We start from the raw sequence: 17,948 nt of genomic DNA, 5'->3' as shown, positions 1-17,948 counted from the left end.
ATGGTTCATCCTGTGGGTATTCTGGTCTCCGTTGCTCTCCTTGTTCTACTTCTTGTGTTGGGATTCACTCTGGTCTCAAGGGTTGCTTGGAAGTCCAAACTGAGCCTGCCACCGGGCCCACCAAGGTGGCCCATATTTGGGAACCTCCTTCTATTGGGCCCACTCCCGCACAAGGACATGGCCCAACTTTCCTCAGCCCACGGGCCGCTCGTTTACCTCCGACTCGGCGCCGTCGACGCCGTCACCACCGACGACCCGGAGGTCATCCGGGAGATCCTACTTCGGCAGGATGACGTGTTCGCCTCCCGGCCCCGGACGCTGGCCGCCGTCCACCTCGCCTACGGCTGCCGCGACGTCGCCTTGGCCCCGTTCGGCTCGCACTGGAAGCGGATGCGGCGAACCTGCATGGAGCACTTGCTTACCACGAAGCAGATCGAGTCGTTCTCGGGCCACCGGAAAATCGAGGCCTGCCACCTCGCCCGAGATGTGTGGCGCAAGGCCCGAGATGGGGAGCCCGTCAACCTGCGGCAGTTCCTGGGCAACTTTTCCATGAACAACGTGACGAGGATGCTGCTGGGAAAGCAGTACTTCGGACCCGAGCTGGCCGGGCCGGCCGAGGCGGCAGAGTTCATGCACATCACCCACGAGCTGTTCTGGCTCCTGGGGCTGATCTATCTCGGCGACTACCTGCCGCTGTGGAGGTGGCTCGACCCGCTCGGGCGCGAGAAGAAGATAAGGGAGGTGGAGAAGAGGATGGACAGGTTCCACCAGAAGATAATCGAGGAGCACCGGGAAGCCATGGCGAGGAGGAAGGAAGCTGGCGATGGCGAGAACAAAGAAGCAATGGACTTTGTTGACGTGCTGCTCTCCTTGCCAGGTGAGGATGGGAAGGAACGTATGGACGACACAGAGATCAAAGCTCTTATGCAGGTATGCCGTATCCACCACTCATGTTCTCGAGAGGATGACTTCTGCATCATGATGTCGATCAATTCGGCGTAGGACATGATTGCCGCGGCGACGGATACATCGGCAGTGACAAACGAATGGGCCATGACGGAGGTGATCAAGCACCCAGGGGTGCTGCGGAAAGTCCAGGAGGAGCTCGACAGGGTGGTCGGGAGGGATCGCCTGGTGCAGGAATCAGACCTTGCCCACCTGATGTACCTCCGGTGCGTCGTGAGGGAGACCTTCCGACTGCACCCGGCGGGGCCGTTCCTCATCCCTCACGAGTCCACCAGGGCCACCAAGCTCATGGGCTACGACATCCCCGCCAAGACGCGCGTGTTCATCAACACGTACGCGCTGGGGCGGAACAGGCGTGTCTGGGACGACGTCGACGCGTTCCGGCCCGAGCGACACCTGCCGCCGGAGGGCAGCGGCGGGCGGGTGGAGATCAGCCACGGGGCCGACTTCAAGATCCTGCCGTTCGGCGCGGGGAAGCGGAGGTGCCCCGGCGCGCCGCTGGGAGTGACCATGGTGCTGATGGCCCTCGCCACGCTCTTCCATTGCTTCGACTGGTCGCCGCCGGAGGGGGTCCGATGTGAGGAGATCGACACCGAGGAGGTCTACGGCATGACCATGCCCAAAGCCAAGCCACTGATGGCGGCGGCCAGGCCGCGATTGGCCCCAAACCTGTACGACTAAGTTTCGTTACCGTCCTCTTCGAGCTTTAATATATGAGGAAATGTTCTACTCAAATCAACGGTTACATAACAATACAAATGGTTCTATATACTTTGCTCTTCAACTCAGAAGTTTAAGATATAAGTTCGAGAGGAGAAACGCACGGATTACTTTCGAGTCATCAAAGAAGCACAAAAATAGAATCTTATGTATAGAAAAAGAAGAAAATGAAACAGCAGTGTAAATCTTCTAACAATCTTAACTTGTGACAATGCACTAGAACAAATAGCGTGATGAGGGTAATAATTACGATAAGACTTGCATGACACCCGCTAACGTCCCGCTCCCCTGTTAGTCCGACACCGCGTGACTGACACAGGTCAAAACGCCAACCGAGGCTCATTAACGATCGCTCAGGTTCGATTCCACACGCTACGCCGATAGTAATGTCAGACGCCATCAGAAGGTACGATCTTACCCCTTGCGGGCAGGCGCATCAGGTAACACCGAACCCCCCTTATAAATACCCTTACATTCTGAACGAAGAGGGAAAGGAGGGAGAAAACAACCCCACTACGATTGTTGACTGACTCGATCGTCGGAGGGGTCAGGTCGAGTTCTCCCGTCCCGACCTATGTGCAGGAATGAAGGCGAGGCGCTTCTCTCCGGGCGCGTAGGCAAGGAACCCCCTCGCGAAGGAACCGGCGACCCATCATCCGGACCCGAACCAAGCCGCGTCAGCCCCGAGGTCATGGCTAAAAAGTTATTTACACTAACATAGCGACACCATGCAAAAGAGTTGTCAGGATCTTAGCATATTTTACTTAAGTTATACGATATTATTGCTTATTTGTTTGTAAAATATCAATCTTCTTAAGAACTTTTATGATTTCTTAATGATCTACAAAAAGGAATATGAGTTATACGAGGCGTTTAACCCAAGATCTCATAAGCAGGAAACTTTTGATAGGCAATATAAATCATAAGACTTTACAGTCATATAACAAAGGGTTCAAGATAATTCATCATGATCAAAAGTCTCCACAAGTGTCTATGACTTTATTATAAAACAAGGTACTGAACCAACCATAAACACTACCCCAATGGCTATCCAACCACATGCCACCTAAGTAGCTCTAGAATGCTCTGTTAGTTGATACTCAAAATTACTTTACAGAAAACTCTCAAAATGACTATCCAAGATGGTTTATTTTTCGATAGTATAGTCTCATGACTACATACAACATATATTTATAGGACTAAAATGATCAAAAAAATAATCAAAATGTGATTGTTAAACCTATTACAAGCTCTTTATATATTGTATAAATTATGAACAAAATCAAAATGCACGTACATCTACAAATATTATATCAAATACCGTGTTGTCACGGTCTTAGCTGGAATTGCCTAAGGCGTGAGACACCCTTGTGGTCAAAATGCGAACTTAGCTTGTCTTTCCTAAGTCGCGAGGCACCTTTACAGCAAAAACGCGAACGTAGCTTGTGTTGCTTAAGTCGCGCTTCGCCCTTGCGATATTACTCCGCAAAGATCAGCCCACTTGCAACCTCTCGCAGGTCCCGAAGGACCTGTAAAAAGAGAAAGTTGATTAATTCGAAAGAACGAGCGACGGACAAGTCCCGACGTCTCACGAAAAGAGGAGAAGCTTTACAAGCAATTCAGCGAGTACCTTGCGTGCATAAGAGAAAAGAGGGAGAGAGGGAAAACAATGACTTTAGAAGGTTGAACGAATAGCTGCAAGTCTACAAACAACTGCTCACCGGGTGCTGGACGCGACAACAAGTTCCCGTCAAGGTAACGTGCGAACTTGCGAAAGGTTGTTCAATGTTATCTTGACGGGAACTTGTTGTCGCGCTCAACACCAAGTTCCTTTAGCTTACATTGTGATTTTTCCTCTAGCCACTCTTGAATGCCCACTCATCTTAACGACTTCTTTCCTTATATTTTTACGCTAATTTCCCTCAAACGATCACGCGTGTTGGCTGCCCTCAACACATCCCTCATGTTTGCATGCCAAGTGTTTATAAATGTATTTGTTCTGCTCCAATATCATTTCTCATGAACTTAGTTGATTGCTTCACCCATGTAGCTTCTCGATATTATACTGGTTGATACTTTGCATCACTTTATGGAGCTAAAAAACCCCTCAAAATGACTGCTTAGATGATATATTTCTGAACAGTTTTGCTTATAAGTGACGATTACACATAACCAACGTTTACAAGACTGAAATGATTACATAAACCAACCAAAATGGGACTGTAACATGAACAAAATCGAAATACACATATATGTCCAGGTGGGATAAAATGGAGTAAAGTATAACATCTTATGCCGGTGGAAGCTGAGCACACAGGAATGCAAATGACATTTGCTTGCAAACAATTCTAAAATAGGTGCCAACAACATACTTGATATAGCTCCACAGATTTAAAGTGAAACACTCATCATCTATCAAAACCAACAAAACATGATTCCAAATATGCCATCAATCTATCCCAATTTCTTGAGTTGCAAATTAAAGGACTTTATTAACTTTAGCATCTCAAGCATCCAATTGTAAAGTTGTCGGATGAGCATTCGATCTCAGACTTGCTTAACATTATGAAAGTTTCGGAGCTCATCATCTTCTAGGAAGGTCTGGATCATCATTTTCCCGTGGTAAAAGCTCCACCAATCATGTACCTGGCAGATTCAAAGTAATCAATCTTTACTAGATTCATCAGTCCTCCACCTTTTGACTTAACCCTTAAGCTTTCACCTTCAAGCCGAGTACCTCTTTCTAAGACTGCATAAAAATAAGATAAGTCCCAATTAATACAAAAGCTAAACAAAAAATTCAAATGATAAGATAGTCATCGGAAGTGAGCTACAAATAAGACTGACTTATAAAGGTCCGATAGGTGTATTACTATTAACTTTTAGATATTAAGTTCAAGCTCAACAAAGTTAAGTTAAAGGCTAATTATCCAGTCATGACTAGATCCTTTTAATCCCAAGTCCTGTTTAGGTCATCGAAACTTACATTTTATACATTTCTTTTAGACAGATATTACCTCCATGGATGTACATAAGTCTCCTCTGTAATGGTCAATAATCCATCCCGAAGACAGTAATTTCCTGAACCAGCAAAGGGGTCATGAATGGTCCCTTAGAGATCCATACCAAATGCAACCTACTTAAGTAACTCTGCAGAGAAAAGGATGCAGGTTTTCTGCTGGGCCACAAAATCTAGAGGTCTCCTATTTCATGACCTCTCACCATGAAACTCCTGTTCATTTCTAGGTTTACGTGAATTAAGTTCTTTCACATGCTTAGATATAGGAGCATGGTTGACCATCAACAGGTTGAAATATTTGCATTAAATCAGCTTACATTGTCATGTCTCTACAATTAGTACCATATAGAGGTTGGAGTATCTTCAATCAGGGGGTGTGATGAATATACTCCATGAGCAGCTACTGCATTCATCTTGGCAGAAGGCTTTCAAAAGAAACAAGAAACTTTCATTGGAGAACAACTGGAACCTTGCTTGCAATCCCAAAACTCTTATTATGCATAAAGCTTGCTGCAGCTGCATCAATTTTTCTTGAAGCAAACTAAGGTTTGCTTAAAGGACAACATAAGTATTTACAAAGGAATTTTAACAGAGCAGCAGATTTAGCTGCGCATTGGATAAATCAGATACTTAATACATTTAAAAATCATCCGAAGAAAAAACTACCTCTATATACGTTACAAGACTCTCTCACAGAGATAATCCATCTCTCAAAGAGTTAATCCAAACTCAAACTCAAAACTCTTGTACAGCCACTCATATGAATACCAATAATATAAACATCTTAGGAACATGTGCTTTTCCTCAATACCTCCTCATTTAAAGCAACTAAACCCTAATTCCCAAGGAATTCTTTTCATACTTAAATTTCTATCTTATCTCCAAGTAATTTAAATTCTATTAGGACCTAAAAAAATCTCTGCCAACCCTAACAACAACCAATTTCTATTGCGACTAGCAACAATGGATCTTTACAGGGATGTGCATTAGAGATATCATATGGAAATAAAAATCGTCGAACAATTTAGTCCAATCAATGTAACTAATCTAAATGGCCAAGAAAACGAGCGAGAGAGCAAAAATTATCAGAACACCTGAACTCAATGTTATTACTACGGCCGCACTGCATTCAATGGTAAATACGAACCAAGAGAGATACAGACCCTATTCCACAATCCAGATTTAGAAAGTAATGATACCGAAGAAAAAAAAAATCCAAAATGTTTGTTTTATCATCCAAACAGGCACCTTTCTGAAAATCTCACACCAACAGTATCACCAGCTCTAAGCAAAATCTAATAATGGCATCCTCACTATATGTTCGACGGTCGCCTTTAAGCATTTAAGAAAACACTCGAACGGCCTTCTACCAGCGCAATCTACAGATCGTCACAGAAATCTGCAATTTCCGTAATGACACTAAGAAAAGAAGTCACCCACTTGATTATGGATGCGGAACAGCAAAGAGAGAAGGCGGGACCTGGACGGCAATGCTGCCGTAATTTGGCGGCTCAGATCGGAGGAAAACCGTCTACCTCCGCGGCCATTTTTCCCCCTTCGAAAAGGAGGTGGGAGACCCATCGAATCGCATCGATTCCACGGCGCTCCTCTCCTCCGACGAGAGACGGTGAGAGTGACCAAAGAGGCGTAACGAGAAGGCGACGCAGCCACGTTGAAGCCCAAATCCGTATTTAACGGGCCGGTCATAGTTTGGACCCGCATGACAAAACCCGACCCGTTTGTGCAATGAATTATAGTATAATTAAAACAATCCCGCATGACAAAACCCGACCCGTTTGTGCAGTTAATTATAGTAGAATTTAAAGAATCCGACCACGTCGGACTCTCTCAACGCACCGGACAATAAACGAAGACATAAATACTTGACCGCTGCGTCCGTCCCCCATTTCGCCGACCCACCCCAAGTTTCCCATTCGTAACTGCCACCGGCGAGCATTCCTTTGCTGCTCCGCTTACGCTGCCGCCACCACCGCCGTCTGCATGGCGGAGGAACTAGTCGGAACGGGTGGCGCCACCTCGGACCCCGACGGTCCCGACGGCGTCCGTATGAGCTGGAACAATTGGCCCCGTTCCAAGATCGAGGCGAGCAAGTGCGTCATCCCCGTTGCTGCCTCCATCACCCCGATCCGCGCCTCCCCCTCCGTTCTCGTCCTCCCCTACCAGCCCCTCCGCTGCAAGCCCCCCTGCTCCGCCGTCCTCAGCCCCTTCGCCCGCGTCGACTTCGCCGCCAAGATCTGGATCTGCCCTCTCTGCTTCTCACGCAACCACTTCCCCCCGCACTACGCCGGCATCAGCGAGGCCAATGTCCCCGGCGAGCTCTACCCCCAGTGCACAACCGTCGAATACGCCCCACCGCCCCTCGACCACCACTCCGCTCCATCGTCTGCCCCGCCGCCGCCCCCCGTCTTCCTCTTCGTCATCGACACCTGCCTCATCGAGGAGGAGCTAGGATTCCTCAAGTCCGCGATGCGCCGGGCCATCGGCCTGCTCCCGGATAACGCCCTCGTTGGGCTGCTCACCTTCGGCACCCAGGTCCATCTATACGAGCTAGGGTTCGCGGATGTGTCCAAGATCTACGTGTTCAGGGGGATCAAGGAAATCTCGAAAGACCATATCTTGGATCAGCTCGGGCTCTCTGCTTCGAGTGTCCGGCATGGTGCCGCCGTTGGAATGCCAGGGTATACCAAGGCGCCGCAGACCAATGGGTTTCATCCGTCTGGATCGGTTCATAGATTCCTGCTTCCGGCTGCAGATTGTGAATACGCTCTCAGTTCGGTGAGATTTTTAATCTATTCCTCGAATTAGTTGATCGACCACCTTTTTTCCCCTCTTAGAGCTAAAAATTGTTTTTGTTCTGTTGCAGTTGCTGGACGAGCTGCAGACAGATCAGTGGCCAGTTGAAGCAGGGAGCCGTGCTCTTCGTTGCACGGGGGTTGCCCTAAGTGTTGCCGCTGGCTTACTGGGAGCATGCGTGCCTGGTACTGGGGCTCGCATCATAGCTTTGGTTGGTGGACCATGTACGCAGGGCCCTGGAATGGTAAAGATGCCTGCTTTATTTGGTGCATCTTCGTTTTCAAATCTTGTTCTGGGATTTAGTAATTAGTTTGCTTGAAATGAAACATTTGAATTTATGACCCATATTAATTCGGTGTCTGCATATTTGAGTTTCTGTTAAATGCAAGTTTTTAGATGTCCATCCAATACCAATTTCGGTAGGCTCTTGGATTGGGTACAGTATGGGTGTACCTTGCAGCATACTCACCCAGACCACCAAATGCCAGCTGAAAAATAAATAATAATACCAACTGGTATTGAATCCAATTCTAGTTGGACTAATAAATACTGGTCCGTGTATATCATACCAGCCAGTATTTGAAGCCTTGGTTAAATGTGACAGTGAAAACCAAATAAGCAAATAACTTAGTCATTGGATTTGTGGGTTTGTCCAAACATACTCTTTCCTGAACCTTTGTTGGGAGAAAGATTTCACTTACATATGATAAATTTAATTGTCTGTCTGTTGTTATCTCCATCCATTGCTTCAGCTAACATGGGCTGGATCTAGATGCTAGGTGATCCTTGCAATAACAACAACAGCCAGTCGTAAATTCCCAACTATCTATGGCGGACTACGCTTTTTCACTATTGAGCTCTGGACAAAATAATGGAGAAAATTTAAACCTTTTATAGTTTCTAATAAGATATTCATGAGTTTTCATCTACAATTTCTCACATCATTGATGCTAATTATCTCACATCTTCAAACTATAATACTTTTTAATTCATTTAAAACATGTGTTCATATCATTTTAACTTATTATTTCCCATTTAGATAGAGCTATGTTTGATTTTTCTCTTTCTTAGTAACTTTACACATCTATCTCAGCATTCTCATTTCATTGACACAAACATTTTATACTTTTTTTGTACCATCCAATACTGAATACTCAGATCCATAAAGTATTAATAAATTTTATTTGGTTCAATTCTTCAAGAATTATTTTTGTGTTTTGATTTTAGTTGTGCTTTCTAGGTTTATTTGTAACTTGACTATTGTTTCTTGGAATAGAATTCTGAAAGCTGAGCGGACTTGATCTGCCTTTAGGCATTTTTATTTATGTTCTATGATTATGTACCATTACAAAGTATGGCCATTTTTGACTTTTGGGATGGAAAGTCTGATCCATAATCTTTTTTCTAACATTTGCTAAGAGAAGCCTTTTTAATCAAAGACTACAATGATATTGGGTTGAGTGTTCTATGATTGTTAGGCTGTGACTTACATCATGAATTAACTAGTACAAACTGCATATGTCAATCGAAGTCTTTACTTGGATACTTTCTTAATAAGCAAATCTACAGTTAATTTCTTTCAATGAAGGCCCATAGCTGAAGTCTGCTTACAAAAGCAGTAAGAAATCATGATAACTGAGAGCATCTTAGACAACTTTAGCTGTGAAGATATTAACAATCGGTTTTTCTGTTTTTCTTCAAAATTTCTGTTACATCATTTACATTCTCAAGTTGTTTTCCTTATTAATATTCAGTTTATTCTTCTTGTCTCCACTTTATTTGTGATTTGCAGATTGTCTCAAAAGATTTGTCAGAACCAGTTCGCTCTCATAAAGATCTTGATAAAGATGCTGCTCCACATTTCCACAAAGCTGTTAAATTTTATGAAAATTTGGCCAAGCAGCTAGTTAGCCAGGGCCATGTATTGGACCTATTTGCTTCTGCACTTGATCAGGTTTCAGTCACATTTCATTGTATTAAGAATTTTCTCTGTGATTATTTGGGAGATTTCACTATGCTTTACATGGTTTCTCTGAATATTGGACATGCTAGTGGTATGATAATTTGATTATCGTGACATGCTTTAAGGTTGTTAAACAATTGACCAGTATGTGTATGAATTGATAGAGGATCCTTGTTTGAAGAATTTGCTATTGCACTGATTGTAATTTTATCATACGTTATTTTTATGCAATAATTTCATGTTAGTAATTAGTAGTATTTAAAAGTGCCTATACGAACTATTTTAATTGCTATTAATGGCAATTGTGTGGTACTTGGCATTGGACATCTTCAAAGATGCACCGTGCATGTGAATGCAACAAGATAACCCTGCTTTTTGCCCATATTATTTTTATGATACCCTTACTAAATTCCTATCATATTTTCATAGCTTACCACAACTTTAAAAGCAGCTCTTTTACTATATAACAACCTGTGGACATTTGTCAGTGAGCTGTTTTGCAGACAAATCCTTTGCAAAGTACCTTGCAGAAATTGACATGTAAAAAACTGTTGTGTTTTTATAATATTGTTCCCTTTCATTTTCCTTTTTTTTAATGTGTTTTGGTGGAGTGGATGGTGTTGCATCACTTTCAGGTTAATGTTTTACAGCCTGAACACTAATGTTTTGCCTTACCTTAGGAAGCTTCTATGATTGTAATTTTCTTATTGCTAAAAAAGGGAAATATGCTGTTATTGTCATTAATTTTATCTTTCTATTGTCAGAATGTTACTGCTGTGGATTTGCCATGTGTTGATTTAACTAACTCATCAAAGTTTGTTTTCATTTAATTCAATAATTGTTGTCATTTCTCCTTTTGCATGTAAATTCAGGTTGGGGTTGCAGAGATGAAAGTATCAGTTGAAAGAACAGGTGGACTTGTTGTTCTTGCTGAAAGTTTCGGGCACCCAGTTTTTAAAGACTCCTTCAAACGCATTTTTGAAAATGGCCAACAGTCTCTTGGTCTTTCTTTTAAGTAATTTTCTTGCTCTGTATGTAAATAGCAAAACTTGAAATAGCTCTATAAAAGAAATTGATTTGAAACGTATGTGCTATGAAATGATTGACATCAAATTCAATGCCAGAACATCGTGGGAGCTACAACAAGCTCCAGAAACAACTGGAGAATTCTCGAGAATCCAATTTGTTCTGATCAAGATTATTGAACATAATGTGATCCTACAGGCTTTTAACCAAAACTCAAATCCTTTAGGCATCATAGTTGACTTTGTGATGGTTTTGACTTCTCAAAGAAACATCGATCACATTGTTGTTTCTATCTATCAGCTGAAATGTTCATGCATAGCTATTGATAGATGTTGAAGTAAAAGAAACCGGTCAATGTGATCATCCATTTTTAACCTTATGACAACTTTGTCTCTTTTTTTTATAAGTGGAAAACCGCCAGTTGCATATAAGATTGGCATATTTCTTTTGCCATCTATTCCAAATTATACTCCTTTAGTATTTTTTATCAACAGAACCTAGAACCAAGGTCTAAATTCTCAGTCCTGTACTGATAATAGCTGTATGTCAGATTGGTATGATACAAGTAATCGAGTATCAAACCACACCTTGTTTGTATGGACCCTTACCGGTTGGGGGTGGCCTAATTGGCAGGTTCCAATTTTGAATCCCTACAACAACAACAAGCAAACCATAATGTTCCAACTATCTAAGGTTGACCACACAAATATTTTCCTGGCATTGTGTTTCAGACATCTAAAACCCTGATTGAACTCTTTTTTGTGTGTGTTTTGTCTCAATAATGAAACAAAAAATGTTTTTAGGATCTCTTGCAAGTCATTTATGAAAAACACATGTAAAAAACTTTAAGAATGTAAGAAATTAGCACATTACAAGATATGATACGTGTATTATAAAAAACTTCTTGGGTGGGTCTATGCCGATCTTTGTCGGATCTGTGATGATCTAGATCACTTTTATTGTCTTTTATTTTGTTAGTACTGCTTTCTTTTGAAGACAATAATTCTCATTATTATTATTTTGTTCCAGTGGGACACTTGAGATCAACTGTTCAAAGGATATCAGAATTGAGGGAATTATTGGGCCATGTACATCTTTAGAGAAGGTTGTCTTAAATCCTAATTTTACTGATTGACATAAGATACATATTGAAATGGTTTTTTTCTGTCCCAAAAATTTGAAATTTGAATTTGTCTGAAGTGGACTGCTGTCTTATTTAACATTTGCAGAAGGGAACTCTTTGTGCTGATGTTGTCGTAGGCCAAGGAAATACCACTTCGTGGAAGATGTGTGGTCTTGATAGGACTACTTGTTTGACTGTATTCTTTGAAATCGTACCAAGCGAACGGTCAAACCAATCTGGAATTCCAAATCCACAATTATATATACAATTCTTAACAAAGTATGATACCTTGTCATTTTGCTTTATTCATCACTTCATAGTGGGCCTAACTAATCAGTTACATGATGTCACTTGTATGTAGTTATCAGGGTCCTGAAGGTCAAATGAGGTTACGGGTTACAACCATCACTAGAAGATGGGTGGATGGTTCCAATGCAGAGGTTAGTTAGGAATATTCTGTTCTATGTTATGTTTGATTACAGATGAGAAAATTATTAATTGTTGGGGGTTTTTCGGATGTATTGCAAGAACTTGATTAGTTAATGATTGACATTTGATTGTCTTGTATACTTCTGTCCTAATTAGCAACTAATTGATGTTTGACTGGAGTATTCCATTCTGCTTTACTTATCATCGTGATTTGTTTGATTTGGTTTGTATTATCATGAAAGATGAAGATATGGATGATGTAGATAAATAATGCCTGGTGGTCCAAATGGAGCGATATCCGCTGTTCAATGAATTATGTCCGAACTTGGCAGTTGTGAGTTGTGACAAATGCCATGTGTGTTGATTGTGTTACCAACCAATATTGTATACAGTAGCACTGAGAGTGCCCACTGACAATACATGTGGTCATTTCTTTGCAAATTTTTAAGTCAATTAAACATAACATATCTAATGATGCTAGCCATGTTATAAGTTAAAATTAGATACTGACAGTCTGACATGTGAATTAACATGACTGTTTACAGAGTCTGGATAATCGTGTCTGTCCTTTCGATTTTTTGCATCAGGTAGAATACAGTGAGATAAGAGGAGGCATTTATTAAGACGAGCATTCTGACATTAGATGATGTTATTCTGGTGAACATTAAATGTTAATCTGTTGGACTTGAGATATCCGATTAGATTTTCTTGTTGCAGAAAATTCCTGCGCGTGGTGTCTTAAACCAGTCTTCTAGTCATTATAGGTCGTGATACCTGGAACTTGTGTCCCAATTCCAAGCCTGGTCTGATTGTATCTGAGCCAAGTCCAATGTCTGAGATATCCATGTAGCGTAATATAGTATATGGGAGACAAAGTAAATACATACTGTGAAGTTGTGGTATCTATCTTGCTCATAAGATGATGAAACCTAGCTTGTCTTTTCACCTTTCTTATTTAACATTTCTTAGTATATGGGATACAACTTTTTGCAAACTGGTTTTTTTTTTTTTACTGCTTTGGCTTATGAGGATTTAGTTTATTTGCTATTTTGCGCATCTTATTTTGTTTCTTCACTGGTCCTCATTTCTCAAGTGCTGGTGAATCAGTCGACGTTGGATTAAAATTCTGTAACGGGAGAAGTGACAGCAAGTCTTTATTTGGTGTTGTCAATTGTGATATGGATCAACATGTAAGTTAGAAATAAATGTGCATTTATTAGTATGGGTTGGTCATAAAGTTATCAATAATCGCTAAGAATAGGTAACATGTGTGGTTCCTACTGCCTAATTAGTTTATAATCCAATTGTTGTTAGATTATGCCACTTTAGCATGCAGCTTTGTCATAAAATAGCTATATGTTTTAAGTTTCATTTTGCATTTTATCAGAACAATAATGACTTGTTGACTTATTTTTGGACACTGTGATACAGGAACTGATTGAAGGATTTGATCAGGAAACTGCAGCTGTTGTTTTGGCAAGATACGTCTCCTTGAAAATGGAGATGGAGGTAAGCTAAGCTACATATTTGCATCGAAAAGCTCTCCGACAAGAGTCTTGATTTAGTCTTTTACAGTTTTACCCTTTGTTGTGACTTGGTACAGATTATAAGCTGATATATAGTTATGTTTATATTTAATAATTTTCTGAACACACTAATATGCCTAAAAAAGTATTTACCATCTTTTAGTATATTGCCTTTTGTGTAGCATGTTTGCATTCTGCTACTTGTAAGTATTCTTATTGTATCTTGACCTTTTTATATTTTTGGCAGATTTTAGAAGTTTGACCTTGTACGAATGAATAGGCTCTCTTTCATATGTTCAATGACCAGTGAACATCAAAACATTAGATATTATGTATCAAGTCTTGGTTTACTTTGTAACATTATGGTATCTGTTTAATTTTCAGGAAGAATTTGATGCAACTCGATGGTTGGATAGATCACTAATCCGCCTTTGCTCCAGATTTGGTGATTACCGAAAAGATGATCCTGCTTCATTTACATTAAATCCAAATTTTTCAATACTCCCACAGTTTATGTTCAACCTGAGGCGCTCACAGTTTGTACAGGTGCTTTCTTGGATTATTACCAAGAATTTTAAAATTGGTGAATGCTGAAATTTGTTATATGTAAACTTTTATGTTGGTGCATCTAAATTTTGTTTATGTTCTTCCTTCAGGTTTTCAACAACAGCCCTGATGAAACTGCTTATTTCCGTATGTTGTTGAATCGGGAGAGCATCACCAATTCTGTTGTCATGATACAACCTTCACTTCTTTCATATTCTTTTAACTCCCCTCCTGTTCCTGCATTATTAGATGTTGCGTCTATATCTTCAGATCGTATATTATTGCTAGATGCCTATTTTAGTGTTGTTATCTTCCACGGTATGACCATTGCTCAATGGCGCAACATGGGTTACCAGATTCAGCCTGAGCATCAGGTGACTTAATGATAATTTTATTTCTTACTACTCTGGTCATTATAATCGTTAATCATAACAGCCAGTTTAATTACAAAATCATGTTGTTTTTATATGTCTACATATACTTACAATTCAAGTTGAACTTCTCTGTATTTGGAAGTTAAATTATTTTAAGAGGAACACCTGAAAAAATAAGTAAATAAAACACAATGGACCTTTTATGATCTTCCACACCAACTGAGAATCAAACTAAAGAATATATTTAGAATCTATCTTAGAAGACAAAGTCCTAGAGAGTATATGCTCTTCTATGAATATTCAATAAAGAATATACCCAGAATCTATCTTAGAAGATAAAGTTCTAGAGTGCATGTTATTTTTCAGTGAATATCTAATCTTGTATTGAACTTTATATCTCTCAGCAAGATTTACCTCTCGTAGAAAGAGTCACCTTACGGCTGGGACTGCATTGTCAGAAAGTGGAACTGCTTTAGTCATAAAAAAGCAATACTGCATTTTTTAGCTTATGTCACTCTTTATTACCCGTCCACAATTACTTCCATTCTGCCGTAGCTTCTGCAAAACTGAAGTCTTTTTTCCTTTCTTTATGGACATAACAAATCATAAAATGTGCTGAGTACTGCCAACATCTTGTAGATTCTGAAGTGCTAATGACCAACTATGCCATCCCCATTGCCTACTCTTTTTTCTATTAATTTATAGGTCTTCTTCAATAATGCTAAATCTCAGAGAGAGAGAGAGAGAGAGAGAGAGAGAGAGAGATTGTACATCAGCTTTATCAACCATTTAATGATTTTTCGAGAGAGATTGTACATCAGCTTTATCAACCATTTAATGATTTTTCATTATGGTGACTTGGTCATCACCATTTAAGTTTTTAGACTTCAATATGTTTTGGTAGTATCAGACTCTTTCTTTTTTTCTTGAAGAGCTCTTTTCCACATTAGGAGCAAAAGATTGCCTGAGTTGTCAGATTAGTAGAAATCTCATCTTCCATGACACTGATCTATAACCAGGTTTTGTAGTCATCCTCCTGATGTAATAAATTTCTTATTCTCCCTATTCCAGTTTGGTTCACATCCAAATGCTTCATCTTTCTGATTTAGTAAAGTAGTTCTTATTTATGATTCATCCTGCTTGGTGGGCAATTTCTTTGGTATAAAGAAGCCATTTAAATTTACTCTTAGAACTCCTTTAAGAAAGCAACATTTACAGCTTATCTTAGATTATAAAGAGGCATCTTCATACTCACACATCTTCTACCTATATAATATTATTTATCTCCTGATACATTCTTCCCCCATTTACATGATCAATCAACTTATGGTTTATTTTCATAATTTTGTGTACCGCTTCTCATCCATGTTTCACTTTTTTGCTGAATGGTGCTTATCTCAGTGTTTCAACACAGCTTAAACTTAAGATAAGCTATAGTAGTTGGCTCATAACATCGAGACATATCCTGCATGCTTGGTAAAAGCATACATACAGCATGTAGTGGGTAATTTTAATATAAAAGAACACAAGCCAGAGCAAATAATGCAAAAAATAAAAAATAATATTTTTAAAATCCATTTGCCTTGCCGACTCCATAAAGTTATGTAATGTGGTGAACCTTTTTTTACATAAAAATAATGTATGTTTTCCTTTTCTATTTCTTGTGACCAACAGGCTTTTGCTCAGCTGTTACAAGCTCCTCAAGATGATGCCCAGGTGATCATCAGAGACCGCTTCCCTGTGCCCAGATTAGTTATCTGTGATCAGCATGGCTCCCAGGTCTGTGTTTAAGTTTTCTTTTTCTTTGTACTGCTCCTCTGCTATGCCATGTTTTGTTGTGCTTCATCATGCTATTCCTCCACACTATCATCACTAGCAACTTAGTTACTAATCATATCAATTTCTTTCACTCTGGCCACAAAATACCTGTCATTTGAAAATGGGTTAGGCGGGCATTTCCATAAGAGCAAATGTAAACAACGCAACTCTTCTTCGTGTTAAACATTCTTCTATCGTTAGAAGATAGTGTTGAACTCCTGGAATTTGAGTGATCAATGAACCTGAAGTTTATTTATCGTTACACTGTGTGCTCAAGGTTCTACTAGTGTCTGGCTGCTGACAACTCCTGGTGTTTCTGTTCTCTACAGGCAAGATTTCTGTTAGCCAAGTTGAATCCATCAGCTACATATAACTCTGCCCATGAGGTGGTGCCGGGGTCTGATGTCATATTCACTGATGATGTTAGTCTTCAAGTGTTCTGTGAGCATCTTCGAAGACTGGTTGTTCAGTCATGAGGACATGCATTTTGCTCAACTTAATTAATTATGGTAAGCGTAATATGTAGGTGTGAATTGTATGGTTCTCCTTCATGTTCGTCAGTTTTCTTTTCCACTGACAATTAGGCTTGATGTTTACCAGTTTCTTTGGGTTTCAGACAATGCATTTGCTGTTTATGGAGTTGACTTCATCTGGGGACCGAGGTGGGTAGCTTCTGCCAATTTTTTGGAGTCTTGGTATATGGGAAATTTAAATATGGTACAAATCAGGTTGACATTTTTGGATGGGAATTCAGTCAGGGTAACTTCTTTTTCTACTTTCCTTCTTTACTCACTTGACCTTGTTCACTGAAAGTGGACATTTTTGGACCTCTTACATTTATATATATTTTTTACAGTAATGGAGTCGAAATTGAACAATGTGGCCTGGAGAAAACATGTAGGGCCTATTTATTAGTTTTATATAAATGGAAACATTGCTCTTTTATATTGTTTTCCTTCAAATCTTGGTCATTTGTTTGTGAAATTTTTGGAAAAGACTAGTGTGTTTCGCATTAAGCTTACAACCTAATATGAATAATTAATGAATAGCATGTAATTTCCAAGACAACTTAGATAACCTCAGACACTTGTTTGGTTGATGGTTGGTTGCCCTTTCCTAGTTCAGCTTTCATCTCTTTTATATCATCTTCTTGCACATGGAACGCCCGAATTCCTATTAACTCTTATCTATCGATGTGGCTTGTGGAAGCTCCGTTTCTTGCAGAAAACCCACATCACATCACATGTTTGTGCTTCGACTGACCTCTTCTAGATGTAGTTGTGTGTGAAATGTCAAGCAACTTTGTTGATTTGGATTGTCGACGAGACCCTGAGATCTCATAGCTCATGAGACGGCTTCACATCTCCCCTCGTCCTTGTTTTGTTATAGTGCTTTCTTTTGCCAAGACAAACAGGTTCAATTGAGATCGTGTTGTGAATAGTTATTCAATACACAAGCCTTCGAAGTTATTCGGATCCAAACCCGCAAGCCGATAAGAATGTCGACTCGATCCGACAAAATTATTCGGATGGTGATTTTATTATTTCATTTAGTACAAAATATATTTCACTATTTAGATATTTTTAGATCAAAGTGAAAAATATATACGAAATGAGTTCTATTA

At 40.2% G+C, this 17,948-nt stretch overlaps 2 protein-coding genes and 1 long non-coding RNA gene across 4 annotated transcripts; 2 read left to right on the top strand and 1 right to left on the bottom strand.

Moving 5' to 3' along the window:
• LOC135644304 (cytochrome P450 703A2-like) lies at positions 1-1,647 on the top strand. The gene is made up of 2 exons (XM_065161773.1): positions 1-930; positions 1,003-1,647. The coding sequence occupies exons 1-2, from the start codon at positions 1-3 to the stop codon at positions 1,645-1,647; spliced, it is 1,575 nt and encodes a 524-aa protein (XP_065017845.1).
• Positions 1,648-3,959: 2,312 nt separating this feature from the next.
• Positions 3,960-6,360, bottom strand: LOC135646141 (uncharacterized). Its single transcript, XR_010498968.1, has 2 exons — positions 6,186-6,360; positions 3,960-4,435 (listed from the first exon to the last, which is right to left on the bottom strand). It is a non-coding gene; the product is annotated as an uncharacterized LOC135646141 (long non-coding RNA).
• A 213-nt stretch (positions 6,361-6,573) lies between these two features.
• Positions 6,574-17,286, top strand: LOC103995630 (protein transport protein SEC23 E). 2 transcript variants are annotated; one of them, XM_009416261.3, is made up of 13 exons: positions 6,574-7,501; positions 7,590-7,763; positions 9,312-9,473; positions 10,355-10,497; positions 11,538-11,613; positions 11,738-11,910; positions 11,993-12,071; positions 13,492-13,569; positions 13,971-14,132; positions 14,243-14,506; positions 16,181-16,285; positions 16,654-16,833; positions 16,941-17,286. In XM_009416261.3, exons 1-12 carry the CDS (start codon positions 6,707-6,709, stop codon positions 16,798-16,800), a joined length of 2,358 nt encoding a protein of 785 aa, XP_009414536.2. In that variant the 5' UTR covers positions 6,574-6,706; the 3' UTR covers positions 16,801-16,833; positions 16,941-17,286. The 2 variants fall into 2 exon arrangements, with proteins under 2 accessions (XP_009414536.2, XP_009414537.2); XM_009416262.3 differs by having other exon boundaries at positions 16,925-17,286.
• Positions 17,287-17,948: the final 662 nt, after the last annotated feature.

The sequence above is a fragment of the Musa acuminata genome, chromosome BXJ3-8, assembly GCF_036884655.1.
Source record: "Musa acuminata AAA Group cultivar baxijiao chromosome BXJ3-8, Cavendish_Baxijiao_AAA, whole genome shotgun sequence".
Taxonomy (NCBI): Eukaryota; Viridiplantae; Streptophyta; class Magnoliopsida; order Zingiberales; family Musaceae; genus Musa; species Musa acuminata.
The sequence above is the reverse complement of the archived record's forward strand: the minus strand, read 5'-3'. Positions and strand labels throughout refer to the sequence as shown.

Excerpts from the sequence above, each read along its gene's own strand:
- LOC135644304 (XM_065161773.1), top strand. The coding sequence starts at position 1 with ATGGTTCATCCTGTGGGTATTCTGGTCTCCGTTGCTCTCCTTGTTCTA. Across the intron at positions 931-1,002 it reads AGATCAAAGCTCTTATGCAG|GACATGATTGCCGCGGCGAC; the intron begins GTATGCCGTATC and ends AATTCGGCGTAG.
- LOC103995630 (XM_009416261.3), top strand. The coding sequence starts at position 6,707 with ATGGCGGAGGAACTAGTCGGAACGGGTGGCGCCACCTCGGACCCCGAC. Across the intron at positions 7,502-7,589 it reads GTGAATACGCTCTCAGTTCG|TTGCTGGACGAGCTGCAGAC; the intron begins GTGAGATTTTTA and ends GTTCTGTTGCAG. Across the intron at positions 11,911-11,992 it reads TATATACAATTCTTAACAAA|TTATCAGGGTCCTGAAGGTC; the intron begins GTATGATACCTT and ends ACTTGTATGTAG.